At 36.7% G+C, this 17,130-nt stretch overlaps 1 protein-coding gene across 7 annotated transcripts in view; it reads right to left on the minus strand.

Annotated features, from left to right (window-relative positions):
• SDCCAG8 (serologically defined colon cancer antigen 8) overlaps positions 1 to 17,130 on the minus strand; it is a 108,028-nt gene that overhangs the window by 42,050 nt on the left and 48,848 nt on the right. For 3 of the 7 annotated variants that reach the window (XR_003534307.1, XM_027683931.1, XM_027683944.1), the window contains exons 14-15: positions 6,281 to 6,408; positions 4,034 to 4,142 (exon numbers count right to left, since the gene is read on the minus strand). The exons of 1 other annotated variant lie outside the window; for it this stretch is intronic. Coding sequence is in view for 3 of the 6 variants with exons in the window: in XM_027683931.1 (XP_027539732.1) it covers positions 4,034 to 4,142; positions 6,281 to 6,408 (237 nt within the window). In the remaining 3 variants the exon portion in view is untranslated. Of the gene's footprint in view, positions 1 to 3,329; positions 3,934 to 4,033; positions 4,143 to 6,280; positions 6,409 to 17,130 lie in introns of all 7 variants that reach the window. 3 more of the 7 variants (XR_003534312.1, XR_003534313.1, XM_027683970.1) reach the window with 2 other exon arrangements.

Consider the following 17,130-nt stretch of genomic DNA (forward strand, 5'->3'; position numbering starts at 1 on the left):
CAGAATTTGCCATGTAGGAATACTGTAAATCACCATGGTTTTAGGGTTTCCCAACTGGGGGATCCTGCTTCTTTTTCTCTATTTATATGTGATTGTCTCATTCATGGAAACAGCAGAAGCAACTTTCAAGGTGATAGAAGTCCCTAAAGTTTTACAAGGACTTATTCATCCCCATCATATTTGAAGGTGCCTGAAGTCTTTCCGGAAAGATCAAGGAATTCAAATCAACCAAAACCAAAATGCCACTGAACATTACAATTAATGAAACAAAAGTAATATGAGTAGCATAATCTGTAAAATACAGACATAAATGCCTGATGCTTTGAACCACGATATTAGTGTTGTCTACTCCTAAAACATCTCTTGTAATTACAGCTGAACTCGGGGGGGGGGGGGGGGGAAAAGGCAGCCTATTAAGACATTATTTACACAATGCCTTTTCCATGTAAATATCTAAGAGTCTCACCACCAAGATTCAAATACTTAATGATACTGAAGTTTTGAAGGACAGCACATATGAAGGGCAGAATGCCTATTAAGGTCAATGTTAAAAGGTTCACATGTGTCAGCATTAAAGAGAGAACACCAGTCCCAGCGCAATACTGCACACCAAGAGTCTTCATCATCACTTGTCAAAGTTTCCCTCTACATCTTTAAATATACTTTTCATCCACCCCAGTTTCCAAAGACAGAACAGTTAATTCTGTGTGATATTTAAATAACTTGACAAATCGCTGGGGTAAAAAAAACACCCCCCCAATTCCCCCTCCAAAACCAACCACATTGTAATAAGCCTGATGACTGTACTGAATGGGATAGCACATTTATATAGGAGGCAGGGGCAGGACCAGTTCTATGTAAATGCTTCCAAATTACTCTGCTCCCAGGGTGTCACAGCAGGGGTGCAAGAGAGAGAGGAACAAGAATCAAAGTACATAGTGCTGAACTTCAGAGATAGCTCACTCATTATGCCACGGACAGAGATGAGTTAGAAATATCTATGGGCTAAGCACTATGTCGGATGGATTCAGCACAATTAAAGGACACAGCACGGATGTGCTGATGATGCTCCACAAGAGCTACTCTGAGTTTAACAGTCTGAGCAGTAAGATGTGGTGAAGTTAGTAGAAACTGAAGCATGCAGACATTTGGAGTGCTGCCATCTAAGCTGAACTCTGCATGAAGGTGCACTTCTGCAGACTCAGGCTGGCCCCACAAGTCATGCAGTCATGTACCTTGTGTGTGCCTCAGAGATCTGATAGACTCAGAAGACCTGTATGAAATCAATATTATTTTGACTGCACTGAGCAAAGCTACATCACCACATGAAAATGAAATATAAAATGCACGCTTGTAATTAAATGCATAATAGATTTTGCCAAATCTCATTTATTTGTCAGTATATTAAAAATAATTGATGTGGGGCAGGAGCAACAACAAAATCCCCTCTATTCTTCTGGATCCATTCAACTACCTCAACTCCTATTTAAAAAGCAATTTAAGGTTTTATTTACCATCCCCACTGGAAGAGTCTTGAAAGAAAAACCAAACAAGTTTCTCCAAAACATTCAAATACAAGAGGCAAAAAACTGCACAAACGTTAAATAGCCACAATTCAAAGTCAGTCTTAGGATATTTTTAGGATGAGCTAGTTTTTGAACACTAAAGTGGCAATCCTGCCTTTACTCCTTCTAACTACCTTTTGCATTGCAGTGTTTTTTAAACACTGCCTTTTCCTGCTCTTAAAACCAATTCTTTACTTGTATGGAAATTAAATACAAGCTCTAAAATATTTTCTGCTGATGCAGTATTGTTGCATATAATGTTAAAGATTGAACCTTCAGAGAGACTGTTTCCCATCTTCATACAGCTACCTTCAACAAACATTTCACTCCTGGTATTGAGTGCAATGACTGCAGTCAACTAAACATGCAGAAAAATAGTTCAGCCGGGTACGTGTTCTTTACTTCAATTAAACTCACACAGTTGGATGCCTACTGTTGCCAAACCGGTAATATAATTTATACATTATAGTCCAAACAGTAAAACTACACTAAAAGTCATTTAACAATATTTATAACACCATAAAATACAGTGTTAAAATATATGAACTGCAATATGTACCAAAATTATAAAATTTGTTTCTCATCATCAGTGATTAAAACCAGGATCATTGCTCTAGCTTCAATACTCATAACCCTGGTGACAGATTAGAATTCAAATCTTAATGATCAATTTACAATTAACAAGATAGAAGTGAAACAAATTAAACCAACCATTATATATAACGAGACCCAATGGACTCCCATTGTTCCCCTTAATTACAAAACGCAAATCACAAATACACAGTGGGTAGTGTTGAGCATTAATCTACAACCTAGAAACTCAGACAGTGACAATCAGAGAAAAAAATAAAAGAATAAAACAAGAGAGAAGAAATCAACAAAGGACTATATTTTTAAACATGCCTATGTACACGAAAATCTTAACAGACACTATCTTCTTTCTGCACAGCTTGAGGGGTTTATAATTCGTCTGACATTGTCTTTCTGAAACATTTCTGTTTAGGGACTAGCTCACAAGAATGGTTCCAGCTTACATGCAAACACATAAACTTCAGTTTAGATTTCTTAGAAAACCCACATTAAATATAAAAATATATGTGCCATTCGGATGCATCCCACTGAAATTGTGCAAATATGTAGTTGTCACAGATAATTTTGAAACGTCTCTTATTACAAATGGGCACTTCCCATCAAAAGCAAAAATATTCAAATAAAACTTATTATTACATCTGTTATTAAAAGAGTTTGAGTATTTCGCCAATTAAATAATGGTACTGGTAGTATACAGTTATTTCTTAAACCCACGGAAACTAAGGCACAAAAATTCTACAAGTATAGCAAGAAAATACACATCCAGGTCCAAAATTCAGTTTATGATAAGGTCAAAAATATGTAAAAAACCAAAAATGGAAACTATATTTTCCATGCAAATTGGGCATACTGCTGCTTCGTGATCTGCTTTTATTAATATACTGAAATTATAAAATCTTCCCCAAATTACTGATTTTTTTCAGAAGACAAACCTACAGCATTCTGTCCCAGAATTGTAGTTTTACACTATATCTAGTGACAATGAGAACAAAGATTGCCTTTTGGAGAGGTGCTACTGAAAGATACATGCTGATCATGCACTTAAAACTTGGCCAAAGTAATTTTCTGCACCTGATCATATCACTCTCTGAAGTCATCTGTATTAGACTCATTTCTCACCATCTCCAGTTCTACTTTTCTCTTCTCATTTTTACATTCTTTCTTCATCCCTACCCATTTCTCCATTCTTGTTACTGACTGCAGCAGCTCCAGCTCCAATGAAGGCAAGTTCAAGCTATTTTAGGGCCACTTCTCAGAACGACTCTCATGTATTCTTCCTTACAGTTTCTTGTGTAAAATATACCACTTTCTGGAGATGCAAGAGGGCTCCTTTTCCCTTTTTCAGGTTCCTGACATAGTCAGCTAATGCTGTTAGGTGGAGAAACACTTGGCAATCTCTAGTATTTATTTTCAGAGAATAATGTGTTTTCACAGTATGTTTTCTGTCTTTCCTTCATCCTTTACAGTTACTAGTCTGTGACTGTGAGCTCTAGCAACAAAGTCTGTGTGCATTTTTATTGCTGGAATAATAATATGATTTGAATCTATTTAGATTTTGCACTACTTTAGCAGAAGAGCTCTGCTTTTTCAGAAGAAAAATTCTGTTTTCTTCTCTCTCAACTACCCATCACAACATATGCAAGGGAAGACTGCCTACAGTTCAGCAAGTTTCTCATTTCTTCCCCAAACACTCTGCATGGGATTCATCTCCCAGCTTCAGCCACTTAAAGGGCCACTGCTTAAAGGGCATATATTACATTGATATAATGTGTAATACCTGGAACAAAATGAATAACAATAAATATTAAAATATGAATTAAAAAATAAGGAAGCATCTCCTAGTAATAAAAGGGGCAGGTTAAGAAAAATATACTAACCTGTATTTTTCTGACATTTGTTCCAACTTCCTTGCCAACATACAACATTCTTCCTTCAATTTTGCTATGAATGTATTCTGGGAAGTCAGCAATGAATCCAGTTCTTCTACTAGAAATCATAAAATTATGAAACTATGAAGTTACTTTCTAATTATATAAATTTATAGATAATTTAGAAACAATTTTATATATTCGTAATTTCTTTTTTCTAGATCCTTCTAGTTTTGAAATGTTTTTTAAGCTTCAGCTACTTGGGTATGGAATCAAGACACCATCATTTACCAAATTAAGGCTCTATGTCATAATTAGCTAAAGTGTTAAAGCAATGTTGCCACTGAATCTGGTCTTGTAAGAGAAGAGTCACCATGAAGAGTAGATATCTAATCTGGTGGTTTTGCTTTTTAGCTAGAAGTTAATTGACATTTCCAGGAGGAATAAAATTGGCAAGCAATGCCTTAGCAGACTTTTGCTTGCTCAACTGGTGCAGAGGATACACTGACAACCCAAACGCATTTGAGTCTACAACTGGAGACTTATTCAGTATCTCCTTAAAAAAGCAATTCTTTTATTTATCAGGTCTTGAGCTTATTATAATTAATGTAATTTTTTTTTCTTAAATGATAAGATATAGACTTATTCTCCAGTGACAGTTGGAGTGAAACCATTTTATAAATTAATTTTTAGTTACTATGAGTTTGGGCTGCACCAAAACTCATGACCTAGCATTCAGGCATCTTTATTCTTTCAAAAGGAAGATACTACAAAAATGTTTCTTCATTTTTGCTTTTAAAATTGGAGAAAGCGAGACTATTCTTAACCAAATTCCTTGTATGTGTGGAGGGTCATAATAACCAAAGGATTCTTTATACACATAATAAATGACTATAATTTTCAACTCCTTCTAATCCTACTAGAGATATAAAAAACCAAACCTAGACATAATGTTGTTTCATTTTTGTATACTGAGACAATTCATACACCAGGAGGGTAAATTACATCTCTCTTGTGTAAAATTACACATGGTCATATGCAGATGTGCTGGCTAAAGGAGGGAAAGATGATTCTGAGAGCTCCTTTTCTTTTCTTATAGTGTAGACAGCAGCCATAATGAAACTGTTTGCATTCCCTGAAAACATGGAAAAGTCCTCTAGTACTGTGATAATGCTGAAAAAAAGGCAGAAGATCAGACAGCAGATATAAACATGCCTGCTACCTGAGGTATTATCCAATGCTGCTTAGGATTAATATGTTACATAGTTTTCCTAAAGGCATTGCAGGACTGATGCGTACAAATGATACTTTATTAAACACATGAATATATCATGTTCCATAAGAGCTGAAGCTCCTCCTTCTTTCTATGCTCAGGGGTTATAGGTTTCCTCTCTAAAAAATCCCTTTTTAAAAAATTTTTGTTTTGTTTACTTATAATATTTACTTTTATTAATGTTGTTGGCATAGTACTGCACAATAACAAAAGGGTTTTTTTTGTTTGTTTGGAAAACCCATTTTATTTCCAGATTAAAGTTAGAAGTTATTGATCGGCTAAGTCAATGCAATGAAGTCTCCTATTCTGAGAACCTGAAGTATGCAAGGGATTAAACATCTTTCTTCTAGATTGAGGAGGGGGGGGGCACATGGTAATGCTAAAAATGTTTGAGGCTCCAAAGATTAAATAAAGGAACATATCAATTTGGAGCCAGTGAATTACATCCAGCTGCGACAGTGAATTAAGAACCGATTAATGGCTAAAGCTTTTCTCCAGTTTGGATGCCGAAGCAAACTCATTAAGCTTTTAGAGTAGCTATAATGTGTGTACTGTGGGAACTGTTCAATGCTATTCAGGAGACTTTAACTGTAAGCTCAGAGCATTTCCCGCAGAGCTTCTGATGCTATTTTCTTTATATAACATGTGTGCCTGAAAATCCAGCCAAAAACAAGCCCTTTGTTTTTCTACTTTGTTGTGGTCTCTCTCAGCTTTACGTTTCTTGAACACAGGTAAATAAACTCATAATCCAGATGGTGCAACAGATGTGAGAGCAGCACTCTGAAATCAACAGACAGTGGGCAATACTTTCCATTTTCTCTTTTAAACGCTAACTAATATGTAATTCGGAATCTCCGGTGTAGTTAGCATCTGCTCCCTTCGGCCAGCCAAAGGTTACAGGTGTTCCTGATGTCATTTCACAGTAAGGCGTGGGCCTGGCTTGTGAGTGAGTGCCCAGGCTCTAATCTTTCCCTACCACCTACCAGTTTTCTCATGCTGGGCCTCCATTTGCTGCATCTTCTGTGTCAGCTCCTGCTCTCTTTGCTGGGCCTGAAGGGCTCGGGCCTTTGCTTCATTGCTAATGCTGTGCTGAATGCTCTCTTTCTCCAATCTATAAAAAAAACCAAATAGGAAATAAAGAAAAATAAAAATCATATACTGAAGATGATAAATTAAAAAGGTAAAGCAGAACATTCAAATAATAGTAACAAAAAATCTGGCCAAGCTTTTCACATCAAACATTCTCCTCCCACTTCAGGTGATACAAACTGACCTTTCTCTTACAATGTCAAACATTCTCCAGTGACTACTAGAAAATGGATAAAAAATATGATCTATTTCCTGAGAGAAAATTGGCCTTGCAGACAAAAATAGGATTTTATTTTTAAAAATTTTAAACGTGACCTCTTTTTCATATGGAAGCTTACCAACATCCATTTTGCATTGAACATATTATTTGTATTTTTCTTTTAAATGCTATTTGTTTAATTCTGCAATGAAGCTTAGGGACCTGACCCTGAGATGGACTGGTTCCCAGTGAACCAGCAGGAGATAAGTCAATGGGAGCGATTGCCACAGTGCTCATAATACAGCTACTCTGAAAGCTTAATGAGTTTTCTTAAGCAACCAAACAAGTTTTAACTATTCATTTATGTAAATAGGAGATGAATGCATCCATTACAATAGAGAAGACTGCTAGCACCGCATAGGCCCAGGCTCTCGTGGCTCTGCTCACTGGGGGGTTGTATAGGAAGGTCTAAAGCCCAGTATTATTATTGAAGTACACGGGCAAGAGAGCAATTTACTTGACCAGATATGCAAGATGGGGCAATTTACTCCTGAGGCAAAACAAATGCTAGACTACCACACTCCATTGAAGCATTTTATTTAATGCAAGCCAAGCAAAAACAGCATGGAAAATAAAACCCCAAAAAGATATATGCATATAAATTAGAAAGGTCCTAAACTGCAAATTCATACCTAGACTTTCCCAAAGGTCGTGAATATTTATCCGATGCACATTGGGATCCAGGTTCAAAATGTGAGTTCACACATACAAGGATTGATTTCTAGATTTCAAATGACATGTAAGCACACATCTTTCTACTGAAACGACATTTAATAGCTTGGGATAGGTTTCAGTAAAGTCTTATAAACATGTTTTATTCTAGGGATAATACCTATTTCAGAGGACTCCAAAACGGAACACGGGCATAGATCACATAAGGATAAAGCCACATCTCATGTGGTTGCTGCACTTAACCTTTGGATTGGTGCCTAATAACCCATCCGAGATATTGCAATATCTCAGCATGACACACACAATGTTAAATTTTCTCTCTCAAATTTACCCCAAAGCAATACAAATGGTGGGTCACATTACACTAATTCCTGGTCCTGATGTTGCAAGCCCTACCTTAGGCAAAACTCCCTTGGAAATCACAGGCAGTTTCTTCTGAGGTAAGACAGAGAATACATTTATATTGCAAGAATATTAGAGCATTAAGGAAACAAAGCACATTTTTAAAGGAAATTTCATACATTGAATTGCACTTTATCACATCACTCTCAGCATTACTTCACAACCATATTGCGGCTATCCTAAGGAGCAAGGCTCACATCATTTCCTAAGTGTAAGTTCCAAATATGGAAAGCGTTACTAAGAAAATTTTTTCCATATTTGCTGGAAACCAGTCTATGCAAACTCCTTCTCTTTTATAAACATTTTTTTACCTTCAAACAGTTGCAGTGAGCACCAGACTGCTCAAAAAAAAAAACCCAACAACAAAAAACCCCAACACCAGCACCTAACACATCCCCCCAACACTTTCAGCCAAAGAAAATGTCAGTAGTACAGTATTTTATTTAATAGTGTCTCACGTGAGATGGCTGTGTACAGTTGGGTGCTGTGTTTCATCTGGCACACAGCTGGCTGGCTAGCATTCTGCTGGGGGTAGCCTTCAGCATGTATCAAGCTGCACAGCTGAAGCCACCAAAACAAGCCAGTAGAGGTCCATTCTTCATTGCTAAGGTCCCTTCTGACAAACACATGCTGATGTTCACATTCAAAATAAATGGAGAATCTACTGCCACCAGAAACACTCTCTTGTTAAGGGGACCCATCCAAAAGAGCCATTCACCTGTGTTACTTACTGTATAGAGCAAACTCGCAAGAGCTCAGAAACAACAGATGTGTGGTGAGTTCCCTACAGCTGAAATGTATATGGAGTGGTTGAAGATGAGTTTATACAGTGGATAAAAGCTCAATTGTAAGACTAGGAGAACACACATAATTGTTACACAGATGGGTAGCTTCTTAGAACCTAGAAAATTATGGGATTAAAACACATCCAGTGCCACATAAAGAACAACATCTGAGGTGCCTAGAGCTGCCGAGGAATGAAAAAAATTCCTGGAGCCAAAGCTGCCTAAACAGAGTGGTAAGTCTTTCACCCACACCTTGAGTTGGCACCTTCCCTGCTCTCTAAGTTCAATCTCTCTGTTCCCCCTACTGAAAATTTCCCCAACACATATACAGAGAAATAAGAAAATAAGAAAAAAAAAAGTATAAAACATGCAGAAGGCAACCTAAGAGATTTCAGGATCTATTGGTATTCCTGCTATGACCGGCAAATACTGCGGGAGTTTTAGAAGGTCTGACACTGATTATTTGCAATTACTCTGAATTGTGAAAGAAGGGGTGCTTGATTTAAGAAAAAGAAAATCTATGGACTGTAGACAGAAGGAAACAGTCCTTAGTCTCTCCAGCATTAGTGTGAAGATTTCAGAAATCTCCTCTTACAAAGACTTCAGAATTTCTCATATTCACTAAAGGAAAGCACAGAGACATGTAAAGAGAAGCCACAACAGACTAATTTGATGACACAGGTAAGATCTGAATCAGAAATGTCAACTAAAGATTAATTGTTCCAGAACTCTTTAAAACTTCATCTATAGGGATCAAAAACAGGGGAAAGAGTGGTTAAAGTGCAACAGCCTGTTCTCTACTCAAATGCAAACACGAACTCAAAACTGGAGACAGCAGCAACAGTTACTGTTCTTTCACAAAGTACTCTTTGCAAAACACTAAGCAAATGTCCATCTGATAATAAGTCTGCATTTGGTTGTAACACTGATCAGTTTTACTAAAGCAGAAGCATTGAACTCATGGTGACTTTCATTTTTGTGCCGTTGAAGTCAGAAGCAACCATTGAGACAAGCTCAAGCTCTTCCTGAGCCCTGTTCTGAAGCACGTTTTCCACAGTGATTTTAGTTCTAAACATTGACTGTTTTGAGCGCGTGTTATCGCTGCGAAGAGTCACAGGTAACGTAGTTAACTCATATCTCAACGAACTGGATATTGGTTTGCAGTGCTTGAAAGCTATGCTTTCTACATGTTCTTGACAAAACAAAAGGCACTGTAAACTGTAGCTTATAGCACAGGAAGAAGAAAATTGCCATCACTGGCAAACCTTAAAAAAATCCTTGCTAAAAATGAAGTGAAAATTCACTTCGACCTCAAAGTTAACGTAAAAGTATGTGGCTGAATTTGACCCACGAAATTTAATAAAAACAAACAAGTACATAAAAACCCCAAACCACCTTTCCCACCACTAACAAAGAAAAACTGGATCACAGATCCATTTTCAATAGAAGACTACTCTCCACAGAATGGCTTTGCAGTAAAGAAAAATGAAGGATGTAAAGACTACTGGTATAAAAGTCATATTTGACATAAATAATAGCTTGTCTATTTTTGACTGTAAAGGAAAAGAACTTAGATTGATAAAACTTTGAATTTCACAACACAGTTCAACAGTAGGTATTTTTCAAAGTCTTTTCAGTTTGGTAACTGTGAAAACACAAAAAGAAAAAGTACAGGATGGTTCTACATGTAGAATTAGGCATCTGACTGGAGGCTGTCAGTAAGTCTTCTGACAAAGCAACTATGATTTGAAGCAATCATGCTTACTATAGTGACTATTTGATTTTTCCATGAGATCAACATGTGTAATTTTGTAAAAAGCTAATGCATCCATTAGTAAGGACTATGAACTTAATTGGACAAATTAAAATACTCTAGTAATTAGTTCAGTGACACACACGAGGTTATCATAACATTATTTTTGACATCTTCAGTTCATATTAATTACAGTTAAAAATGTAACTATAAAATATTTCAGCTTTCAGATATACTTACTTTAAACTGAACTTCATCATTCATTAAGGAGTAGCTAGCATTTAGTCTTCCAAATGTTTGAGCTATCTGAACTAACAAGACTGTTGTCTAAATGATGACCAGTCCTGGAACTCTGTACCAACACTCATACTTGGGCAGCAAGAGGACCAGTCAAGCCGAACACTGATGCTTTTACCACATGCCTCAGTGGTCGAGCACAGACCTCTTTCCTAGATAACACAGAGTCAAGTGGGCCAGCACTGTGAGTGAGCGCACAACAAATCACCTCAGAAGAGGGAAAGGACTTGGCTGAAGGCTCCCTCAGCTCTTTCAGAGGAAATGAGCTTTTTCTCCCAGTATTTTTGAAAATAAATGTATGCAAAAGCTTTTCTACCAAATTTAAAAAGTTTTGAGGAGTTACTCAAGCATTTTATTCCCAGTTTCTTTAATAAAATCTGCCACGAAGGCACTCAAATCAATTAAAACACTTTTGAAAGTAGGACTTGAAAGCCTACAAGTATTAGGAACCCTAAAGACCAATAGGTTTGGGTACAAAGGCTCAGCAACGTTTCAGCAGTCTACTTTGCAAGCTTTCCATGATATAGGTGTACTGGATTGTCTATTACAAGCAGCCTTCTGAACCACCTTCTCATAGGTTTTTTCATCTTATTATTTCAGCTACAAGTGTCAAGGGAGGAATGGAAAATTAGAGTATATCCTTGCTCTTCTTGCAGGCTACAGGAGGAAAAAACCCCAACCAACCAAACCACAAATTCATGACTAACAAAAAACCCAAAAGAATAAAAGCTGAAACAAGAGGTCACAATATTTGCCCTATTCTGTAAAGGGAAACATGATAATAATTTTTGCCATCTCTTACTTTACTATCAGAAACTATTCAAAAACCACAGTGATTAAGGTCATGAAAGAATGTATACAGAGTAAGATCACACTTTACAAATTTCTTCCCTCTGTATTCCACATTTATCTTTGTAAGTATGTCACACACAGAAGAATAAGGGGTCATTTTTTATTTTTTTCAGGTCAGCGGATAAGCCTAAAGGTTGGTCTGTAAATATGAAAAAAAATAAATATAGTTTACCAAGAAGTCATTGTTCCAAAGAATAGTCATAAATAATTCTTTCTCTTAATGTAAAACTCCTAAAACTCCTTTCAGACCTGCCTTTCAATTTAACAGCACTGCAGTATCCTATTCAGCCATTTATAATGGAGAGTGTGCTTACTGCGTTTTATCATATGCTATCTGGTCTTAGTATTTTCGAACATTTAAGTAAGGAAATGCAACACAGTAAGACCCTTAATTCTGCAGGTAAAGAGGTACATGCTGGTTTTAAGTGTAGCTATGATTCAAAATTATTACTTTCCAAACCTTCTAAATTAACAGACCTCTAGAGCATGTGCCTTGCTCACATGGTTTGATCAAGTCCATAAGAAGGCTCGTGGTCACAAGATTTCTCCCTTTCCCTTAAGTCAGGCTTCTAGCAACCTTTTGTTTGGCATGGATTGTTTTGGTTATCTTCCTTTGTAAGGCCTATGAATTTTCATCTAATAGGTAACTGTTAATACATATGGTTGCTGTGAACAAGGACATAACTGGACAGTGTTCGGTGGTTTCCTCTTATAAAACACTGTTCGTTTTTTTCTGCCATCTAAATTCTTGTAATAAAGGTTCTGATTTTTTCTGTGCATGTGTAAATCCACCCTAGACTGGATTTTACGGCTCTTGATGCTTTTACAGGGCAGAAGGCATGAAACAAATGTTCTTATGTAAAAAAATAAATAAAAAAAGAAGCACACGTGCATGCTTGTGCAAGAATTATACAGAAATATCTTTTAAAAGCATCATGATCAGGTCATTTCTTTAAACCTCTCCAAGGAGCTGAAAACTTGCCCTTCCTGTATCCCATTGAGGGAATTACCCACTGAGTTGCTCTTTTTGTCTGTTTCTGAGAGCTGACTGGATGCTGATTCTGGAGCAGGCTGCCAGGTCTTCTCAGCAGAAAGCTCAAGTTTCTGGAAACTGCCCCAGCCAGCACACTGTGTTTGGTGAGCTTCAGTAAAATCTGTATTCGCATGGTTAAATTTTCTTGAAGAGACCTAACTATTAATTTAATTGGTAGAACTGAAGGACTGCATCATTGTTCAAGACACATGTGGGCCTATTCATGAGAACTTAGGCTAATTAAAAATAATCTTAGTTATTGTTCTTTTACAATAGTTGAGAAATACAAAGTTCCTTAAAATAATGAAATGTCAGAGCTTTCTCCCCAAAATCACCAGGAGCGGAAGCTACTACAAGCAATTAGAAAAGTTATGTGAAGGTCAAGGGGTAAAAAATTAAGCATTCAAACTGATTCAGCTCTTTAAATATGGATCTGGAAAGTTTTTCCATCTTTCTCTATTTAGAATGCAGTTACACCATTGGAACTGCCTTATAACTTTTACATATATTTACACTTTGTATAATAATGAGGTCTACAGAAACAATTAAACACTAAGTCTAAAGTTTCCACTTTGCCCTTTAACCCCTACTGAGGCATCAGAACATATTATACATTAATGGCTGCACATGAAAAAAATTCCTACTCTTATTTTTTAGCACTTGTCATACCTCAAAACTACTTAAAAATTATCTCCAGTAACTGGAGATATTAATGGGCGTGAGAAAAATGAAAAGCTGTAGGGGCATAGGAACAGAGAGCCACATAGTGTTAGTCCTATTTATGTGAAATAAAGAATCTTGAATATAGCTAACTTGGGCATATACATGACTGATGATATATTCCATCTCTGCTTCTACCTACCGGGTCAGTTAACAAAATGAAAGGACTGGGTTTCTTACTTTAAATTCAGAAAAGAAGAAAGAATTTGCAAACACCTAAACTATAACGTGATTTTACTCTTTAGCCATTATACCTTCAAGATATATACAAAAAACTACCAGTTCTTCAATGTAGACAATAACTTGTTTTCAATCAATAGTTCTCTGTATCCCAATCCACAGTCAAATATCATCAACTGCCCTCTATTTCACTGTTAGAGAAAAGTGTCTCCAGCAGTAATTAACATCTCATATTAGGTCAAATACACTGACTTGGAATCAAAATCTGATTTTTCTGGCACATCTATAAGCCTTGCCAGCAAGATACATACCTTGTAAGTAAACCAATCCTCCTGTGACTATTACCATCAGATTGTGAAATATTTGGCTGATAAGTCCCTATAGACACAGACAATTAAATACAGAGAACAAGTTGCGTGCAACGTGAGAAGATATGATTTTTGTGAAGTCTTAGTATGTAGCCCTAGCACTTCACAGTACTGCACGCCTTTCTCTGGAATGTTCTTTCTATCTTTGTTCCACAAGCCCCTTTTACAAATTACTGTTTGTGGAAATAATTGCTTAACACAAAACATTTTTACAGGCATGTACTCTCTATACACAAACTTATTTAAATTATTTTCACTGTATTTAAAATAAAGGAATAATTTTCTTGACTTATGGTGATTCTTGAATTTGGCACCAGCAGCCTCTTACAATGCAGCTTCAGGACACATTTAAGCCAGTCTAAGGCAATACTGTCAGTGTAAGAGGTGTAGTCCTTCTTTCATCCTCTTATAATTAGCACTCAAACAACTTATTCTTCAAGAAATTATTCTTTTTCAATCTGATTAACTCCCTGAACAACCTTACTACACAGGTGTCTTCCTTCCAGTGTCAGCAGAAGCAAGGGCCTGGCAATATGAGGCCAGACATAGTCAAATATTACCACTCTAGGGATTTGCCTTTTGAGTAACAGCATAGACTTAGACCAGCTTCAAACAACTGCGACTCTGTACTCCAAGGCTCAGCTTGTAAATACAGTAAATTCAACCATCAGGCTCCTACCATTGAATCAAAAAATGATGCAGCTAAATGATGCAGAGACCTGATCTGCTATGAACCCAGTCTGCCAATTTAAATTTGTTCAAAAACCCAATGTTTTTGGTACGTTAACTTTCTACCAGCAAGCTTTATGCTGAATCAGGTCTCATCTGTCCTTCCTGCAGCTGGCATAAAGTCAGCATAAACACTGCATTGCATGGTCTAGCTAATTCAAAAGGAAAGTGACTGTGTGCTCACACCTGATCTGGATCAGATCAGCACAGCTGAATGATCCAGTAGATCACAGATGCACCATGAATGACTGCTGAACAGTTACCTGCATTTTTCACGGACACTACGTTTGCACACGCAACCTGCAGTTAAACTGCCACAGGCCTGATATGTGCAAGTGGCTAATGCACTCCAACTATTGCTGAAGTTGAGGTGAGGAATGTTTTTTAATTCCCTCCAAAGGACCAAGCCTCACAAGAACAGCTTAGGAAGAAGCAGAACCATTCGACAGAAGAAAGAAATCTTCAGGATGACAATTTGAAAGACAGTATTTCATTTTCAGGGAATTTGATCTAGGGTGAGCTAGACTTCTACCCCATCTTACAGCAAGATACCACATATTCCAGTAAACTGACAGACTTAGAACCAAAAGCACAAAAGATGAAAAATACTGTGCTAACATTACATTGTACTTTACTGTTGTTGATTTGCTCTAGATGTTACAGAAACATTCCAGTGAAAGGCGTGTTTATCTGTCCACTTATCACAGGAGCTGGATACAAAGAGGTGAGTTAAAAAATAAAAATCTAGCCTTATATGCCTTTTATTCATTTGGTCAAGTGTGGCATAATTTTTGTATTATCCTGATTGTAACTGCACATTATTATTAGAAATAATGGACAGGCAATATAACAGTTGAGGGTTTTGTGGGTGCTTTGTTTTGGGATTTTTTTGGACAGGTTATAAATCTCTCTTCTTTATGCTGTCAAGAGTAAGGGAGAAACATATTTCAATAGCAACTTTAAAATGAAACTCACAAATTACTACCATTATGTTAAGTGCTAGATATCCCACTGTGCAGTTTTGCTTTGTGAATTTTTACCTTCTTCCATGCACACTTTTAGCCACTGATCGCACAGCCTTTCAGTGTTTTCTGCCTTTTCCTTTAAATAAACTGGCTCTGGCTCCTTCCATCTGGTTCCCCTTCCGTCAGCAACCCTGCACCTGTTCACACCTCCTCTCCTGTTGGATTCCACTGAACATTTCCTCCTCTGCCAGGGCTATTCTGGCACTCGCAACCTTTCTGTCATTCAATCCATCTGTCAGAAGTGAACTTTGTTTACCGCAAGCTTCTGCTTTCTTCTTCAAGAAGCAAAGCCCCTCAAGGTCATTGTCAAATGAACTGTCGGTGTAGATTTAAATCCACTCCTGCTAACCAGCAGCAGATGAAGTTCTTTACAGTCCTGTATTTGTGAAGATCAGTTTGGTGTATAGGAGAAATAATACAGAAGCAAAAGAATAGCTTTTAATCATTATTTGTTAACTCTAAGAGCTAATGTGGTTTTTTCTTATACGTATATCTATTCCTTCTTTCTAAGACTAGTAAAATCTGAGAAAGACTTTGCAGAGCTATGTAAAGAAGTGGAAGAAAATTACAAATAAAATAAATGAAAGCTTTTGACTTGTTTTAACACCATGTAATAGAGATATTGAACAAAAAATACAAAGAGAAAATGGAAACAGCTGAATGAGTGAGTTTACAGTAAAACCTTAAAGCGGCCAACAGCATTCACTGCAAATTATTTAATATTCAGTATTTTTTTTTTACCTTACCTATCGATGCTTCAAATGCAACACTATTAAGGGAAAAATTTCTTAATATTTTTTCTTGTTTTCAAGCCTTGTAAAACACACAGATGCAACTCTTTGTTAGAATACTGCTTTCCACATTGAGGCAAATTGTAAAGATTCTTTGTCAGGGCTGAGACTAAATTCATATTGTCAACAGGATGCATCATTTTTAGCAGTTCCTGGAATACACTCTGACAACGAAAAGTTTCTGAATTATTAACTAACCTCCTTGACAGTTTCATTCTTCAAAAATAAGAAATACCTTTCAATTTCACTGCTTACCTTGGGTATCCTTTAAAAAAAAATAACCTTTCACCAAGACTAAATACAGTACCAAAAAATAAAATACATATTTTAAGTTTTGTAAGAAATTATAATGAACCACCCATTTTATTACCATTTCACCAAAAATGAATTTAAAGTAAAGCTTTCTGGGATCAAATCCAGGAGGTAATCCAACCTCATTAGCAGAAATGCATTTATACTTACGTTAGGTCTGAATTTGCTTCTAATGAAAATTAGATTGACAAATATTGCACACGTTTAGCTGAATAATAACTTAATACTGATATATACCTTATATGGGGCATTTGCAAGGGAATATTTTATGATGCTATGATCTTCTTCCATAGGAAGCTATACGAACAAATGCAGGTGAACAAATGCAGTGGAAATAGAAGAGGAACTCTGGTAGAAGAAGAATACACTTCATTCTCCAGTTTGATTTAAGCCCTGTAGAAGGCAACTGACCAACAAGGAAAAGCTAATGAAGAACAGTTTTTCCTATTTCTACAAAAATACAGTTTGATACTGAAACCACCAAGATCGCAGGGTCAACCAACAGCAGCACGCTATTAACCTTGCAATGCTGCCGGCACAGCCAGGGGAAGGAGTTCAGCCCTGTT

This window comes from Neopelma chrysocephalum, unplaced genomic scaffold (assembly GCF_003984885.1).
Source record: "Neopelma chrysocephalum unplaced genomic scaffold, ASM398488v2 Primary Assembly neopelma1_23, whole genome shotgun sequence".
NCBI classification, from domain to species: domain Eukaryota; kingdom Metazoa; phylum Chordata; class Aves; order Passeriformes; family Pipridae; genus Neopelma; species Neopelma chrysocephalum.